General features: G+C 44.0%; 1 protein-coding gene across 1 annotated transcript; it reads right to left on the bottom strand.

Moving 5' to 3' along the window:
- Nucleotides 1-1,926: 1,926 nt before the first annotated feature.
- Nucleotides 1,927-5,112, bottom strand: LOC108940901 (neuronal acetylcholine receptor subunit beta-4-like). Its single transcript, XM_029256371.1, has 5 exons — nucleotides 4,975-5,112; nucleotides 4,116-4,160; nucleotides 3,605-3,714; nucleotides 2,381-3,416; nucleotides 1,927-2,106 (listed from the first exon to the last, which is right to left on the bottom strand). Exons 1-5 carry the CDS (start codon nucleotides 5,086-5,088, stop codon nucleotides 1,927-1,929), a joined length of 1,485 nt encoding a protein of 494 aa, XP_029112204.1. The 5' UTR covers nucleotides 5,089-5,112.
- Nucleotides 5,113-16,519: the final 11,407 nt, after the last annotated feature.

The raw sequence follows: 16,519 nt of genomic DNA, 5'->3' as shown, positions 1-16,519 counted from the left end.
CTGAACAGCGTGTCTTTGGACTGTGGGAGGAAACCAGAGCATCTAGAAGAAACCTACACAGACACGGGGAGAACATGCAGACTCCACACAGACTGAGCGGGGATCGAACCCAAGTCCTCTCGCGAGGCAGCAGCACTACTCACTGTGCCGCCCATTAAACTGTCACAGTAGATTTGATTGAAATCAGTTATGTAACCCAGTTCCACACAGGTTTCAATAAATCAGTTCTTACCTTTTGAAAACACTGAAGTCATTCTAAATAGACTAGTAAATGTTCAGTGGAAGCGGTCGGTACAGTATTTGCAGTAGCAGTGAGTGCGGCGATACCCAGTGTCACCAGTAGATGGCGCATCGTGATTCTCGCAATGGACACACACACGTTACTGGTGTGTCATGTACCAAACCCCTCTTACCTACCACACACACACACACACATTTTCAGAACCGCTCGTCCCATACAGGGTCACGGGGAACCGGAGCCTACCCGGCAACACAGGGCGTAAGGCCATAGGGGGAGGGGACACACCCAGGACGGGACGCCAGTCCGTCGCAAGGCACCCCAAGCGGGACTCGAACCCCAGACCCACCGGAGAGGAGGACTGTGGTCCAACCCACTGCGCCACCGCACCCCCCTTCTTACCTACCACTGCATTGTAATTAGGAAAAACAATAAAACTGCTCACTGACCAACAAGGGGACTTTAATAAAATAAATCACAATTTATATGCATTAAATATAACGTTGAAAATTAAAATCAGTATATTGCTTAATAAAACAATGAGAATATGGCATAATAAATAATATAAAATGAACACGATAATAGAATAACTGCAAAACTCACAATTGAATTCTATTATATTTTTTTTATAAATGGCTAATCATCCACACACTGTCTGAAGCCGCCCATCCCAAGCAGGGTCACGGCGAGCCGGAGCCTATCCCAGCAGCACAGGATGCGAGGCTGGGAGGGGACGCACCCCAGACGGGATGCCAGTCCCTCGCAAGGCACCCCAAGCAGGACTCGAACCCCAGACCCACTGGCGAGCAGGACCCAGTCAAGCCCGCTGCACCTCCACACCCCTGTGCCCCGTCCCACTCCAATCAACCACGCACACACACGCAAAAAAGTTATGAGCTGATGAACACAATAATAAGCACACAAAACAATTTCAGTCATATAGAAATTTGGATTTATTTAAACTAAATCGAACCTTCACAGCATCTAATATTTCTTATTACTTTTGAAATATTTTGCAGTTGCAAATTATGAATAATTAATGGTTTTCGATAAATTGATGGCTTCTCTGGAACAGTGAAGTATTATTTGTAGTTTTGAATCATTACATCATATATATTATTGTGCAATATTTAGCTGAATAAACAATGATTGTTCTAGATTTCCATAAGTAAATGGGTAAAATTGATTACAACATTGTGTTTCATTTTCCATCCTTGTAAATATGTATCTTTTTCAGTTTCATTCTGAGTCACAGAGAGAGGAAGACTAACACCAGATTTATTAACACTTTACACCTGTGAAACTGACATAAATACATTCCTCTGTCACACGTGAATTCAACAGCTTTCCGGCAAACACAGAAACGTTTAGACGCTGAATAATGCAAAATAAGTAGAAATACAGAAGAAACCTAAATGTACAGCAACAGACAATAATATTTTTTGGGTGACAGTGAAGACTGTTAACAGACAAGACAGCATGTGCCAGTGGGCTGATCGCTTTACTAGAGTTCCCTAATAAAAGAGGCTCTCTGAGACCTCTCTGACCTACACTAGTTGCAGAAGTGTCAATAATCACTTCCATGTTGACAAAGTCAGTCTTTATGCACATTTCAAACGCTGTATGTAATTACCGTAGAGATAACGGCACAGAGCCGGAGCAGCCGGACTCAAAGCAGACCGTTCGATTCAGCGTCGATGTCCGTCTCTCCTCGGCGTCTCTCTGCTGTGCTGCTGCATCGGCATGGGCTGCTGCTGAAAGAGGGGCTGCAGGAAGAGCCCCAGGGTGCCCACCACACACACGATGACAAAGATCCAGAGGAACATCCTGTCCACCACCATGGCCACATACTTCCAGTCCTCGATAACCTGAGGACGGAAAGGGACACAAGTGGACCTCAACGTGGGATGGAGAGGACTTCCACTCCCTGATGGAAAACACTCAATGACGTGCTGACAGGCATAACGGCAAAAGGACAGTCTCCGGACAAATAAGTATTGTTCATTTTAACCCGTGTATTATCATGCCACAGAAGTCACACGCCTATAGTGTATGTCATTGCAAGTTTAAGCCTGGCTCCTCAAACCCAAGTCCTTCCATGTTCCTTGTTACTCTTTATTAAAGTTTCACAATTCAACTTACGCTCTGGTCATCATCATCTCCCATCATGTGGTCAGCTACAAATCGCACGCCGTCCACAGCCTCCTGCACATCGGCCCCCCAGTCCGAAAGCGCTCGCTGATGCAGATTGTACAATGAGGAGAGCCCATCTGTGTGGGGATCTGTGGGACGTGGTTCGCCCTTCCTTAGGGACGAATTGAGTGCAAACGGGGCTGTGCTCTTGCCCCCCGATCGCCCCAGTGTAGAGCGCACGGAAGAGGACGAGATAGTTTTTGGGGGAGGGGTTGAGCACGCCATGCCTAGCGCGTCCCTTTGCTCCCGGAGCCGCCGCTGCTCTCGAAGACACCGTCGCGCAGAGTTGTTCTGCGGGCGTCTCATAAAGAGCAGGCCAGGGAGCTTTACGAGGAAGAGCAGTTTGACCCAGGTTGGCATGGTGTGGGTACTGGGTGAGCGGTGGTGTACATTGAGCACACACACACTGGTGATGATGGAGAAGGTCACTAGCACCATGGTAAACATCAGATATTTTCCGATCAGGGGCACGTCCAGCGATGTGGGGGGCACGATCTTGGAGATCAGTAGCAGGAAGACAGTAAGTGCCAGCAGCACAGAGATGCAGAGGGTCATCTTTTCACCACAGTCGGAAGGCAGGTAGAAGACCAGGATGGCGAGCGAGGTGATGAGCACACATGGGATGATCAAGTTAATGGTGTAAAAGAGGGGTTTCCTCTTGATGATGAAGTCATAGGTGACATCCACATAGGTGGGATCTGCAGGGTTGACTGTCCGTCTGCCTGGGAGGGCCAGAATGTCCCATTCCCCACTGGGGGTGAAGTCATCCATGCTGGCCACATCGCTCTTCAGCACCAGGTCGATCTCAGTGTAGTCGTAGGTCCATGAGCGGAACTTGAGTGTGCAGTTCTGCTGGTCGAAGGGGAAGTGCTTCACCTCAATCTTGCAGGCGCTCTTGTAGATGGCTGGTGGGAGCCAGAAGATACTCCCGTTGAACTGGACGATGACATTGGTGAAGACAGTGACTTCATATGTGCCATCCGCACTAGAAATAAGATGTCAGGAAAGAGAGGAGAAGCACGTGAGGGCAATTACTGCAAAATATTTTATGAGTCTGCATGTAATTTTCTGTTACAATTTAAATCGGAGTAACCTCCCATTATATGCATCTGTAAAAAATGAGACCTGAACAACTTTCGAGAGAAGTCAACCTGTCGAGGGTGTTGCACTTACTTGTTGTACAGCACGATGTCTGGGAGCCATATGTGTCGTGAAGGAATTCTTATCTTGTCTATCCCATCGTATTCGGAGGGATCCCATGAAAGTCTGTAGTCAATCCAATTCTAGAGAAAGGGCTTTACGTTACCACTTCATATCACAAATTCCTATTTGTGAACTCATTATAGAGTTACCAACTTGCACTCAAAGGACTTTGAGCCTTGGATTCTGCCTCTTGCTCTAGTACCCTTGAGTAAGGTATTTACCCTCCAGTGAAATAAAAATTACCCCGGTGTATAAATTAGTTATTATTTAAGTTGCTTGAGAGAAACGTGTCAGCTAAACAAATATATGGAAATGTGAAGAATTATTTACATGGTTAACTGATTTATTGATTAATAATTAATAGTTAAGGTAATTGAACCTTAATTTTTTTCAGTGTTCGGAATGACGTGCGTTTAAACCCGAGGGTCACTGGCAGTTTGTTATGATTTACATTTCAGCAGATTTTATTTTCAGCGCTTACCTGAGTTAACCAGACGTTGGTCGTCATGATCTGCTCCCTCTCGTTCTAACAAGGAGAGTCTACGTTAGACCGGAACTCATTTCTACCACGGCGTAATACTGCATCCCTTCAGAAATCACACTTTGTTAGAAAGACTTCACAACAGATGAATCAACTGAGCACCCATATTTTGGTAAAACTGCACTCATTGCATCTGAGCATCGACTGCATTTCGTACTTTATCGTGTTACCCTCTTCCTCCGCCTTTTACATATTAAAAATCCTGTGTGCGGCTGGTAGCGTGGTAGTTAGAGCTGCTACCTTTGGCTCTAAAGGTCAGAGGTGTGAGTCTCACCTCCAGCTGTAGTTTACTTGAACAAAGTACTTACCCTGAGTTGCTTCCTGAAAAAAAAACTTACCCAGCTGTATAAATAAGCAAATAATTGTAAGCTGCTTTGAAGAAAAGTATCTGCTGGATGAATAACTGGTGTAAAAATCCAGAGATGACCAACTGTGAGTCTCTGATTGAAGATGTCAGTCAGTGTAAAAACAAATAATTCAATCACATTTGTGCTCTGAGACTTTACAAGGCAATCTGAATTACTAAGTGCCCCTAAATAGTGGGTGTGCGTGTCCAGGGTCAGGAAACACCCCTTAAAGCGGACTGCTATGGCAGGTTAATGGTGGCTCTGAAGTGCCAGGACAGGCTTTCCCTGGAAAAGGAAAGGGCAGGGCGGGTTTTATCCTGCTACCAAACAGAATGTGGCAGCGTCCAAAAAAAAAAGACGTGAGCAGACATGCTGCCTCACTTTGTCCACGAGTGCTGATGGATCCACATTCTACAAAACACACACACACACACACACACACTCTCGCTCACCACGCTGATGAGCTGGGCAAGGGACACCTGCAGTCTGATGGTGACACGTTCCGTTCGGTTGATGGCAGGACGGATCAGCTTGTTGTACCGCTCCTTATGCAGCAGCCAGTTCATTAACCTCTCCTCTGACTCTGCACCATGACCATCTGTGGAACAAATGAGAAGCTCTACATGTTGCTGACGATAAATCACCATAAAGGCCTCTCATTTTCATTACTTCAGCTATTTTCACGTATTGGAAATAACTTCTAAAATAACTCTAATAGGAGATAAACAGGGTAAAACTACTGCAAAACTGAGGAAGAAATAACAATGGTGTGCAACCGGTATGGAAGTACGGCATGGTGGCGCAGCAGGTAATGCCAGAGCCTCACAGTTCCTGAACTGATCGCTGGAAGTGAGGTTTGAATCCATCTCACGCCGTATGGAGTTTGCACCACAAAAACCATTTCTGCTCCCTCCCTTGGCATGGAAACCATGTAGAATAATCTTGAACAAAACCTTGCACCTTAAAATTCTACAGCGATGTAGTACCTCTGAGAACGGGCCTCATATGTACTGGCAAAGAGTAGAAAGTTCCACAAATACCGGTAAAACGTGTGGTTATAAAACCTACTAAGCAAAGGAAAATATATACACACACACAGAGTCTGATGCTGCTTGTCCTGAGTTGGGTTGTGGTGAGCTGGAGCCAAACCTGGCAACACAGGGTGCAGGGGACACACCCAGGACAGGATGTCAGTCCATTACAAGGCACCCCAAGCAGGACTCGAACCCCAGACCCACCAGAGAGCACCACCACCCTCCCTGAAGGAAAATTTTGTACATTTACCAGATGCTTTTCTCCAAAGCGACAAACACATTTTCAGAACCACTTGTCCCATACAGGGTCACAGGGAGCTGGAGCCTAACCTGGCAACTGAGGGCACAAGGCTGGAGGGGGAGGGGACACACCCAGGACAGGATGCCAACCCATCACAAGGCACCCCAAGCAGGACTCGAACCCCAGACCCACCAGAGAGCAGGACCCATGTCAACCCACTGTGCCACCACACCCCCCAGCAACAAGCATTTCAGAGAAGATACAATGTGTTCATTAGATTAGGAGAAAGCGAGACATAGTTGCAGACATGTGATTCTTAAGTAAACGTAATTTGTTTCTTTCCACTTTATGCACCGATGTTCATCGCACGAGTAGTTGCATAAAACTCAGGAGAGACTAATCCTGATCACTTTCCTAGAATTTTTTTTTAAAAGTACGCAAACATTAACATACATTTTATATGCATTAACTGTTTACAGGGAGGTGCAGTGGAGCAGTAGGTTGGACCAGGTCCTGCTCTCCAGTAGGTCTGGGGTTCAAGTTCCGCTTGCGGTGCCTTGTGATGAACTGGCGTCCTGTCTTGGGTGTGTCCCCTCCCCCTCTGGCCTTATGCCCTAGGTTGCCGGGTTGGGTTCCCGCGACCCCGTGTATGTAAATGTTTACAATGAATGCATATAAACTATGACATACTAAAGCTCCCAAAACAGTACTTTCCTATTGCTTCAGCAAAAACACGAGCGATGAAACCTGACTGCACACATATTATAATTCTCGTATATATATATATTTTTTTTTCATTTTTGTGTCATGACCATGTTTTACTGCTCTGCCGGGAGACGTGTTGCTGACTGTGCAGTTTGTATACCTACCTGTAGGCACAGCTCCTACACTGACAAACTCCACCATCTGACACAACATATCCACGGACCTCGTCAACCATTCTCCTCAAACAGCAACCTTTACACAGCCTGCAATCTTCCAACTCATCTCGCCCGCTCCCTTGATCGGTGTCCTTACCCCAAATTGCTCCAGCGAAAATCACCCAACCGTATGAATGTGCAAATAATCATACGTGACTTAGTTGTTTGGAGAAAAGCATCAGCTAGATAAATGCTAACGTACCAGACTCCATGCGAAGCCCTGAAGGCTTCCAATGAGGAATCATTAAGATTCTTTGCAGGAAAAACCCAACTGCTATATTACATGCCTTCTCTTTTTAAATGCCAGCTAATGAGGGCACCTTGCAGTCATTGTTTAAGTACTAAGAAATTGTAAAAAACCCTTAATAAGGAAAAATTCCAGAAATCTTCAGCAGCCTAGTGCGGTATGCGTTCGTTCACTCCGATTAATGCCGTGGCTCTGATTAATGTTTGTCCCGACTTTATAGCAACCTCAGTAAGAGAATCAGCAACTTCCCCGAGCTCTGGATTCCGACGATACACATGTCGCTACAACCGTATACAGTATAGCCAATACGGGATGCATTCTGTTTTCCACATTTACACTTTCTCTGACCTCTTTCTTCCCACCCTCACCATAATACCCCTAAAGTGACATTTCTAAAACTCACACCAACCTTTTATCTTGCCTGATACTTTTCCTCATCGTAGTTTCCACATGGTGCCATCTCTGCCATTGTTTGTGTCACAATGACTGTAAGTGCAGGACCTGTTCTATGTATTTTATTTCCCTTTACTGCAGGAAAAAAAAAAAAAAATGCTGGTCTAAAAGCAAAACCTTCATTCATCAGTCCATCCATCAGTCATTTTTCTTTTGCTCTACCACAAAGCACACTTTAACAGATGGCATGCTGTAGACAGTCTGAGAGGCGGAAGTGAGCCATAATAACTGACCCAGACATGGGCACAGTGACCTTTAGTGCTTTGGACGACCAAAGGCCACACTATGGGAGAAAAAGAAAAAATGACGAGGAAGGACTTTTCTACCACTAATAATCATCTGCTACACAAAATTAGCTGTAAAGTAGCAGTGATGCTCTGCAAAAATGTTCAGAATGGTGTTGAAACACGGAATGACTGCAAATGCGCCATTAACTCCATTTAATGGAGTAAATGACATGCACGGTAGCGTTTGTGTTAAACTCGTAATTACCTAAAAATGACTCACAGTTTACAAAACTATTGCACTGACCCTTTCTTTTACGACTGTAAAATATGTTTGAACTTTCTGAGACACAAAGTATAACTGTATGCTGTATTGTAACAAGTTTAACACAAGTAACACGTCGGTATCAGTAACGGGAAAATTACTTTCTTGTGGGGCAAAACATATTTTTAAAACCCCTCCGCTGCCACAGTGCATTTCCCTCAACTACCTGGCACCCAGCAAACCTGCTACAAACTAAACTGTACATAGCTGAACTAGTAATTTGCACAACTGGGAGGCAGGACACTATTTCTGTTTAATAGGGGTTTACTTTTTATGATAGATTGTTTATTTAACCCTGCTCTGTGTGGTTGCATTGTTTGTTACATGTACTGTTATGCTGAAAGAGCCTTATGTTATATAGAGTACTGTGCAAAAGTTTTACGCACTTGGGGAAAAAAGCTGTAAAGTGAGAACGCTTCCACAAATAATGCTCTTAATTAACTTTCTACAAAGCTCAGTAACTGTCCATCGTCAACAACCGCTTGGCGAGCCAGGCTTAGCCGGGTCCTGCTCTCTGGCGGGTCTGGGGTTCGGGTCCTGCTTGGGGTGTCTTGCAATGGACCGGCGTCCCGTCCTGGGTGTGTCCCCTCCCCCCTCCAGCTTTGCGCTCTGTGTTGCCGGGTTAGGCTCCGGTTGGCCGCGACCCCGCTTGGGACAAGTGATTTCAGACTGTGTGTGTGTGTGTGTGTGTGTGTGTGTGTGTGTGTGCGCACTTTCTTTCTTTAATGTCATACAAAACCCTTAGTGTAATACTGTAACTTTTTGCAAAAGAAATGCTTGGAAATCTAAAATATACTCTTTCCCATTGATACGAATGAAGAAGAAATTAAATAACCGCCTAAAACAAATACTTCTGTGAAACATCTAAGATGCCTAAGACTTTTGCACAGTACTGTACTCCATTTAGTTTTAAAGATTTGATGCTTCAACAACTGTTATAATGACATACACTAGCGATGGGATAAGTTCCAGACACATAAAGCAAGGCAGCCTTATCCAATAGCTACCAGTGAAGGTTTCAGCATATGTTGTCTGTCTTATGATAGTCACCTGCAACCTCTATTTCTTCCAGTTCCTTCAAGTTTTGTTGTGAAATCAGAGAACATAAACAATTATCTAATATTACGGTCTGTAATTTTACCACAAAGCACTGGATTGTTATTATAACATCAACCAGCATAATTTATGATGGTCGCTTGCTTTAAACAATCACAGTCAAACACATTACTTGTGTTTATGTGTTCAGCTCAGATTCTAGAGCCAAATGATTGGCAACTCTACTGCCGGTCATTTAACCATAAAACTTGTGTGAACTTTTTTTTTTTACAACGTATGACATGAGGATGCAGATATGCAAACATCTGCCGTCTGTTGCAGCCGAAAAACTTGAGTTCACCAGGCTCTGTCTTGCAATACGGAGTTTATATGTACACCTGGCCCTATACAGAGGCCTAAAGACACAGTGTGCATTCACATGTCGCTGGTGAGTGGCTGTCTTTCTCTTCTGGAGGCTCAGTATCCAATATATACCAGACTGCACAGCAGTCTTCAACTCCTGTCTCTAATCCAGTTAGTCTGTAATCCATTGCAATCCAGTCGCTACATCTAAATGGGGGTGGCATGGTAGCACAGCAAGTAGCGCTGCTGTCTCACAGTGCCTGGGTGGTACGAGAGAACAGTGGTTTGATCCCCGCTCAGTCTGTGTGGAGTTTGCATGTTCTCCCCGTGTCTGTATGGGTTTCCTCCGGGTGCTCTGGTTTCCTCCCACGGTCCAAAGACATGCTGTTCAGGTTCACCCATATTGTGTGAGTGACAGAGAAGGGTGTGTTCCATTTGATGGAGTGATGAGTGACCCAGTGTAAGTAGTGTATCTAGCAGTGTAAGTAACCTTGAGTAAATAAAGTGTGGAATGGTAACACTACATAGGGTTCATTAGAAGTCCCTTTGGAGAAAAGTGTCTGATAAATAAATGCTTCAGTTACAAGTTGCCAGAAATCAATAGAAATAAACAGCTTTTTGCACAAGTGGCCCAGGATGACAGAAAGGGCTGAAGGGCTTTGTTTTAATGTGGTGCTCAAAAGTTAATGTACATGTAGAGTGATTATGTTCATTTAATTGTCCTACATGCACAAACTGCCCTGAATGGAATACTGTCATTCAGAGAAAAAAGAGCTGTCATTTATATATGTGAACACATGTGAAGATCCATTTAATTAAAGAAGAATTAAAGAACACCTAATAGTACTTATTGCAATCTACCATCTCTTTAGTGGATTTTCTTTAATAGTAAAATCTCTACCTTGTAGCATTTCAAAACACAAATAATATCAGCCAGCGATGCACACACTCACTTTCAGAACTATATTCTATATCAGAACCTTAAAAAAAAACACTATGTACACGATTCACCACATATTAATCATCTTCTTGTCCTTATGATAAGGCTTATCCTTATCAGAAGAATAGTATTCTTTTTTTTATTTTCGGTATGCTTATGTATTATTCGCTAGCAGAAAGTGGAGATTTAATTTGGCACTTACCGAGCTCTGTTTCGGCTGAATAACATTTTTTTGTGCCATCAGGAGCGCAAAAACTGCTGATGTCCACACGTCGTCGGACAGCATCACTGTACAGTGTACACAACAGGTGTACTCTGCCTAACTGATACAACCTTACTAGCTCGTCTGTTATTATTATTATTATTATTATTATTATTATTATTATTATTCCTTACGATAACTTGACGAATCGACATACGCGCCACAGACACGGGTCCGTATATGAGACCGTTCTGTAAACTTGTGAAATTAAATGCAAAGTCCGTTCAACACGTGTCCTTCCCACTTACTTTGTGACTAGAAGTAAATGAGTCGTCCTGCTCGCCGCGAGAATCAATCATGCCGATGTACTTACTGCGAAACAAAGTAAGCAGGAGGAAACAGAGGCCGACGGGCCCCGTCATCATCATGATCTGCGCCCGGTGCTCCCGCAGGGGGTCCCGCAGGGGGGGTCCGACAGACACTGACAGGTGCTCGCGGCACAGGCTCTGAGTTCCCGGACGCGCAGCTTCGCGATCATGATGATGGTGCGGTCACACCGGGACTCGGCCCGCGCCGCGCATGCCTGGGGACACCCCGGAGGAGACCCCCCAGTCACGGCGGGGACCGCGGACGTCACGATGCGTTCCTCGCCGGACTCTCGGCCATTCGACGCGATCGCCCAGACGACTGCCGTTTGGCCCCCTGCTCTCCCGCGCGCTGCGGCGACGGACAACCCGTCTCGCACCCGAGACACGCGCGCAACTGGCCCGCCTCCGCCCGCCGTAGTCCTCGCGCGCATCGCGTTTTTAGTTCTCCTTCTCAATTCACACCCGCGGAAAACTTCTTTCTTTCTGTTTCTGTATGGATGACTGCAGTGTTAAATGATCTGTTTCCGTCAGAGCGATGTTGTGTCTGACTTCTACTGAAATCAGCGCGATGCCTGCCACTCATTTCATTTCGTAATCCTTCCTATTTTTTAAACACTCCGAAATAGTTCCAATATTCAGTTGTTACTATATTTAGTTCTCTCCTCTAATTCGCTGGAAGAAAAATCTTTGCTGTGTGTCAACTCTGTGATGTTGAACTACCCTGACCCCGCATATTTAACCGGATATATATAACTAATATATACTGTATATAATTGATTTGTCCATGTTCAATGTCCATGTTCTAATGCATTCGTTGTTACCTCAGTGAGACACAGTCCTTTTCCTTTACCCCAGTAAAACCACACAAGCACAGAATAGAGGGGCAGCTGGTCCAATAGTCTTGTATGCTTGGATTTAAACTTGGCTGCAGGTTAAGGTAATTAAGCTAAATTGCTCCGGTAAAATTGCCCAGTTTATAAATAGTTTTGGTATCTTAATACTGTAAATTGCTTTGGAGAAAAGCGTCAGATAACTGAAAAAAATGTAAATGTATAACGGGTACGGCTCATGTCTGGTGACAAATAATTGTGTCTGAAGTCTGTGTGTAATTCAGCATTGCTGTAGTTTTATTATAAAATTTCATCATTTTACACTGGTACTCTCATTCTGATTCTGCGATCCCTGCTGTCCAGTCATACATAACAGAATTTATTAAAGAATCACATGCATCACATGATAATCTGCATAGCCCGGGTATTTCAGTTTTGAATGAAAGGTGAATGAAACCTGTGTTTTAATGACAGTTTGATTTCAGAATCAGAATCAGAACGAGCTTTATTGCCAAGTATGTTTACACATACATGGGATTTGTCTTGGTGACAGAAACTTCCACAGCACAGACAGAATGACAGTGATTTATATCCTTATCACTTTAAATTAGTAATTTACTTTAACACAATGTACAGTTTGTCTTTTTATAAATTTCACGTTTTCTTGTAATCAGCTGTCTATGTGAATAGATTTTCCTCTGGATTTGTTAAGAGGAGTCTGGGTTTTGGTGTCAGTGTGTGTCTGTGTAAATGCCCTGGTCTGTGCTCAGCCACTGAAGAGTGACCACGACTTGGTCACTCCTTTAAATAGAAGGTCATTGCACTTTGCATGACCCCATACCATGCTGTTCCATACCTCCTCTCCTCACAGTCTCTGACTTGAATGATTCCTTATTTAAAAACCTAGTGTAAAGGTAATAATCGCACGCAATCACATATGGACGACATCAATGAGACATTTAGACAAATGTTCGAAACGGGTTTCTAATTGATTACAGAAAACATTAATCAAGTTATAGTGATGCGGACTGGACAATAATTCTCATCAGCAATATTTAAACAGTGATTGATTGGAACATCGGCACACAGCGAGAGGCCACTCCCGCGACGACCATTATCACGACTACACCCTAACTATCGCGACAACCCCCGGCGAAAACCACTGTCGCGACTATCACACGCACACACATTTTCAGAACCACTCATCCCATACGGGGTTGCAGGGAACCGGAGCCTACCCGGCAACACAGGGCGTAAGGCCGGAGGGGGAGGGGACACACCCAGGACGAGACGCCAGTCCATCGCAAGGCACCCCAAGCGGGACTCGAACCCCAGACCCACTGGAGAGTAGGACCCGGTCCAACCCACTGCACCACCGCGCCCCCTCTGTCGCCACTATCGTTTTTTTTTTTTTTTTTTTTTTTAAATTTAACAAATTAAACACATTACAAGAACGTTAACCCAGAACAATCAACCCAGCCAGGAAGAGTAAAATAAAAACACTCCAATAACCAGACATTACATAAAGACCTTAAACATATTATAATAATAAACAGTCTTAACGACCTTCTTATTATCACATTCCTTGATAGTGTTTACGTACTGCTTAACTTCTTTAAAAGAAAAACAGAAAACATGATAGGTTTTTTATTAGCAAATTTGGACCTGTGTATCTGATATTTAGCCAAAATGATTAATAAATTAATGATATATGCTGCTTGTTTCTCTGTACGTCTATCAAAACGAAAGAACCCAAGAAACAGTACATATTCATAGTACAAAGCAAAATGCTTACACACACAGTTTATGAATAATGTCACGACTATCACTATCGCGATCGACTATCCCAACCACTGTTGCGACTATCGCGATCAACCGTCCAACGCACGCGTGCTTGGTCACTTTTGAAGTTGCTCCCGCGCAAACAAAAACAAAAAACTCGCGGACGGCAGAGACAAAAATATCATATGTGAGGAATAAACTTGATATTTCTCGAATACAAGCCTTAGCTAAATATACGGGCAGTGTTTCAACAGAAGTCCATCTATTTTTTTTCCTATAGAAATGAAGCTGTTATAAACTTAGTACCTTAAAACACTCATTCGCAAATAGTTCAGACTCGGGACATGATACTGAAGCCAACATTTCCTGTCTTGTTTTTATCATCTCGGAAAGAAGCTTGAGATTTTCTCCCTTTTTCGAGAAAGCAAGGCATAAAAGACATGTATCCCTGTGTCTTCTGGGCGGCACGGTCTCACAGCCCCTGGGAGGTGCAAGACAATATGGGTTCGATCCCCGCTCAATCTGTGTGGAGTCTGCGCGGGTTTCCTCCGGATGCTCCGGTTTCCTCCCACAGTCAAGAGTATGGCTGAGTGACGCAGTGCAAGTAGTGTATCTAGCAGTGTAAGACACCTTGGTGAATAAGGTGTGTGGGCTAGTAACAGTATCCATTGTAAGTTGTTTCGGAGAAAAGTGTCTGCTAAGTGCATAAATGCAAATCTGCATAACATTATTAATTACGTGTCATTCATATAACGTGATAGAATGTTCAACTATATAATAAATTATAACTCTATATAGCGGGTGCGGTGGGTTGAACCACAGTCCTGCTCTCCGGTGGGTCTGGGGTTCAAGTCCTGCTTGGGGTGCCTGATGACAGACTGGTGTCCCATCCTGGGTGTGTCCCCTTCCCCTCCAGCCTTGCACCCTGCATTGCCAGGTTAGGCTCCAGCTCCCTGCAACCCTGTATGAGACAAGCGGTTCAGACAGTGTGTGTGTGTGTATCTATTTGTATTATATATAGTTATCACACACACACATTTTCAGACCCACTAGAGAGAAGGACCCGGTCCTACCCACCACACCCCCCTACAAATAGATATATATTTTTAATAGAGCCTCCCTCTTTCAGTTCAGTTTCAGCAATACACTGACCCAACAAATATTCACATAGTCCCAACACAACTGGATTACGTAAACGTAGATGGATTGTACACAATGAAATTGAGACAAAATGCAAAAGAATTGTGTTGCATTAACTAATTTTAATTAAGTAAATTGAACAAGCAGTAAAAATCATGTTGAGGGAACACCATCTGTTAGAAGTCTAAATAGATTGGAACATTTTATTGCAGCGTGATCATATCACTTTTTGATGACTGTGTTAATTTCACTTGGATGTTATGCAATATAATTATGTTCTCATCTCAAACATACGCGTATTATAAAGTTGATTGTAAATGTATTGTTTTAGTATTTTCAGTAGAGTTACTGTGCATTTTTTTCAGAGAGCAATGCAAAACACTCATGGCTTTAAGCCACTTTTCCCACCCATGTGAAAGCATTACTCTTGTCAGTGCACAATAAAACCCTAGTTTGTGTACCAGAGTAACAGTGTAATTTGGTCTGGGTCTAATGACAAAAAAACCAGCAGTTTCTCAGTTTTTGCAAACACGAGAGCTCACAATAAATACATCGTTTCACATTAAACTATTGATACTATTATTTTGTCTTTGTTCCAATAGATTAAAACATGCACAGTTAGGAGATCCAATTGCTCATGCTGATTTGGAGCCTATCCTGGAAGCACTGGGCACAAGGCTGAGAGCGGTACACAGGATACCAGTCAATTAGGAGATTTATTTTTATAACCTTTTTGGTGCGTTATTCCCATGCCTTGCAGATGACAATTTTCATTAGGAATGTCTCTATTTCCGATGAACTGCTGCTTCGTCATCTTCAGTTAATTCCTGCTAAATCACAGTAGTAACTCACAGTCATTGTGAATTTTGCATGATTCAGACTCAAATGGCACTGAGCTGAAGTGCAGCGCCATCAAAAAGCTATTTTATCTGTCTTTAGTGGGAACAGGTTTCTGGTTGCTTCCAGTGACAAAGACACAAGTCCTCTAGACATTAAATAGCTTTTTTTGATCAGCACCACATTTCCGTTGCATGAAAAGAAACTGTGATTTGAGGACATCATAGTGTTTGGAGGAGGAAAAAAGTCATACACACAGTGGTGGAAGAGGAGAAAGTCATACACTACAGTAATGGAGGAGGGAAGACATGCGGTATAATAGTACGGCATGGAAAGTGTCACTCAAAGGCTGCCCCAGTGATAGCAACACTACATGGGACAGCAGCATATGCATGGGGTTATGGACTTACCCCGCAGAGATGAGTGGAGAGGCGGTGGAATCACCTTCCTTGCAGTGGAGGCTGAAGGAAGAGAAATGACCAATCAAGGAATTGCTGCTGCAGGGCTCGCCGCTCTCCTTCCCTCAGTGGGGAATATATATCAAACAGGCAGTTCATTACAGCAAGTGCTTGGCTCCAATACCGTACTGCCGTGTGCACAAGGCGATCAATTGACACCCCTCCTCCCATCTTCAGGGACATGGCCATCTTGAGTATACTGAAGAAGCCTGTGAACCATACAGCATATATAGGTAGTCTGAAATGCTGCAAGTCTCCCGCGCTCCACATGGACTCTGTTCTACTGCGACAGGTCATTAGGTGGTTCTGGGTCACAGCGGTCCTGCAATTCTTTCAAGATTGCTCTGAATGCAGATTTTCAATTCCGCTTGAACTTTCCATGGCCAGTCACTAGGACAGAAGGAATGTAGAATTAGCATACTCATCCATGATCATACCCTGTTACCCTGTGCTCTTAACTAAACTGAACCATCAGCACAACACATCTCACGAGTATTGACTGGGCCTGCTAAGCTCTCAGTCTGGCAGAGGGGGCAACTGATTTAACTCCTGTCTCCTTCTCCACCCAGGGCTTTCCATCCCAACGCACCCCACACCA

This window comes from Scleropages formosus, chromosome 11, assembly GCF_900964775.1.
Source record: "Scleropages formosus chromosome 11, fSclFor1.1, whole genome shotgun sequence".
In the NCBI taxonomy this organism is placed as follows: Eukaryota; Metazoa; Chordata; class Actinopteri; order Osteoglossiformes; family Osteoglossidae; genus Scleropages; species Scleropages formosus.
Note: the sequence above shows the minus strand (reverse complement) of the source record. Positions and strands in the feature narration are given on the sequence as shown.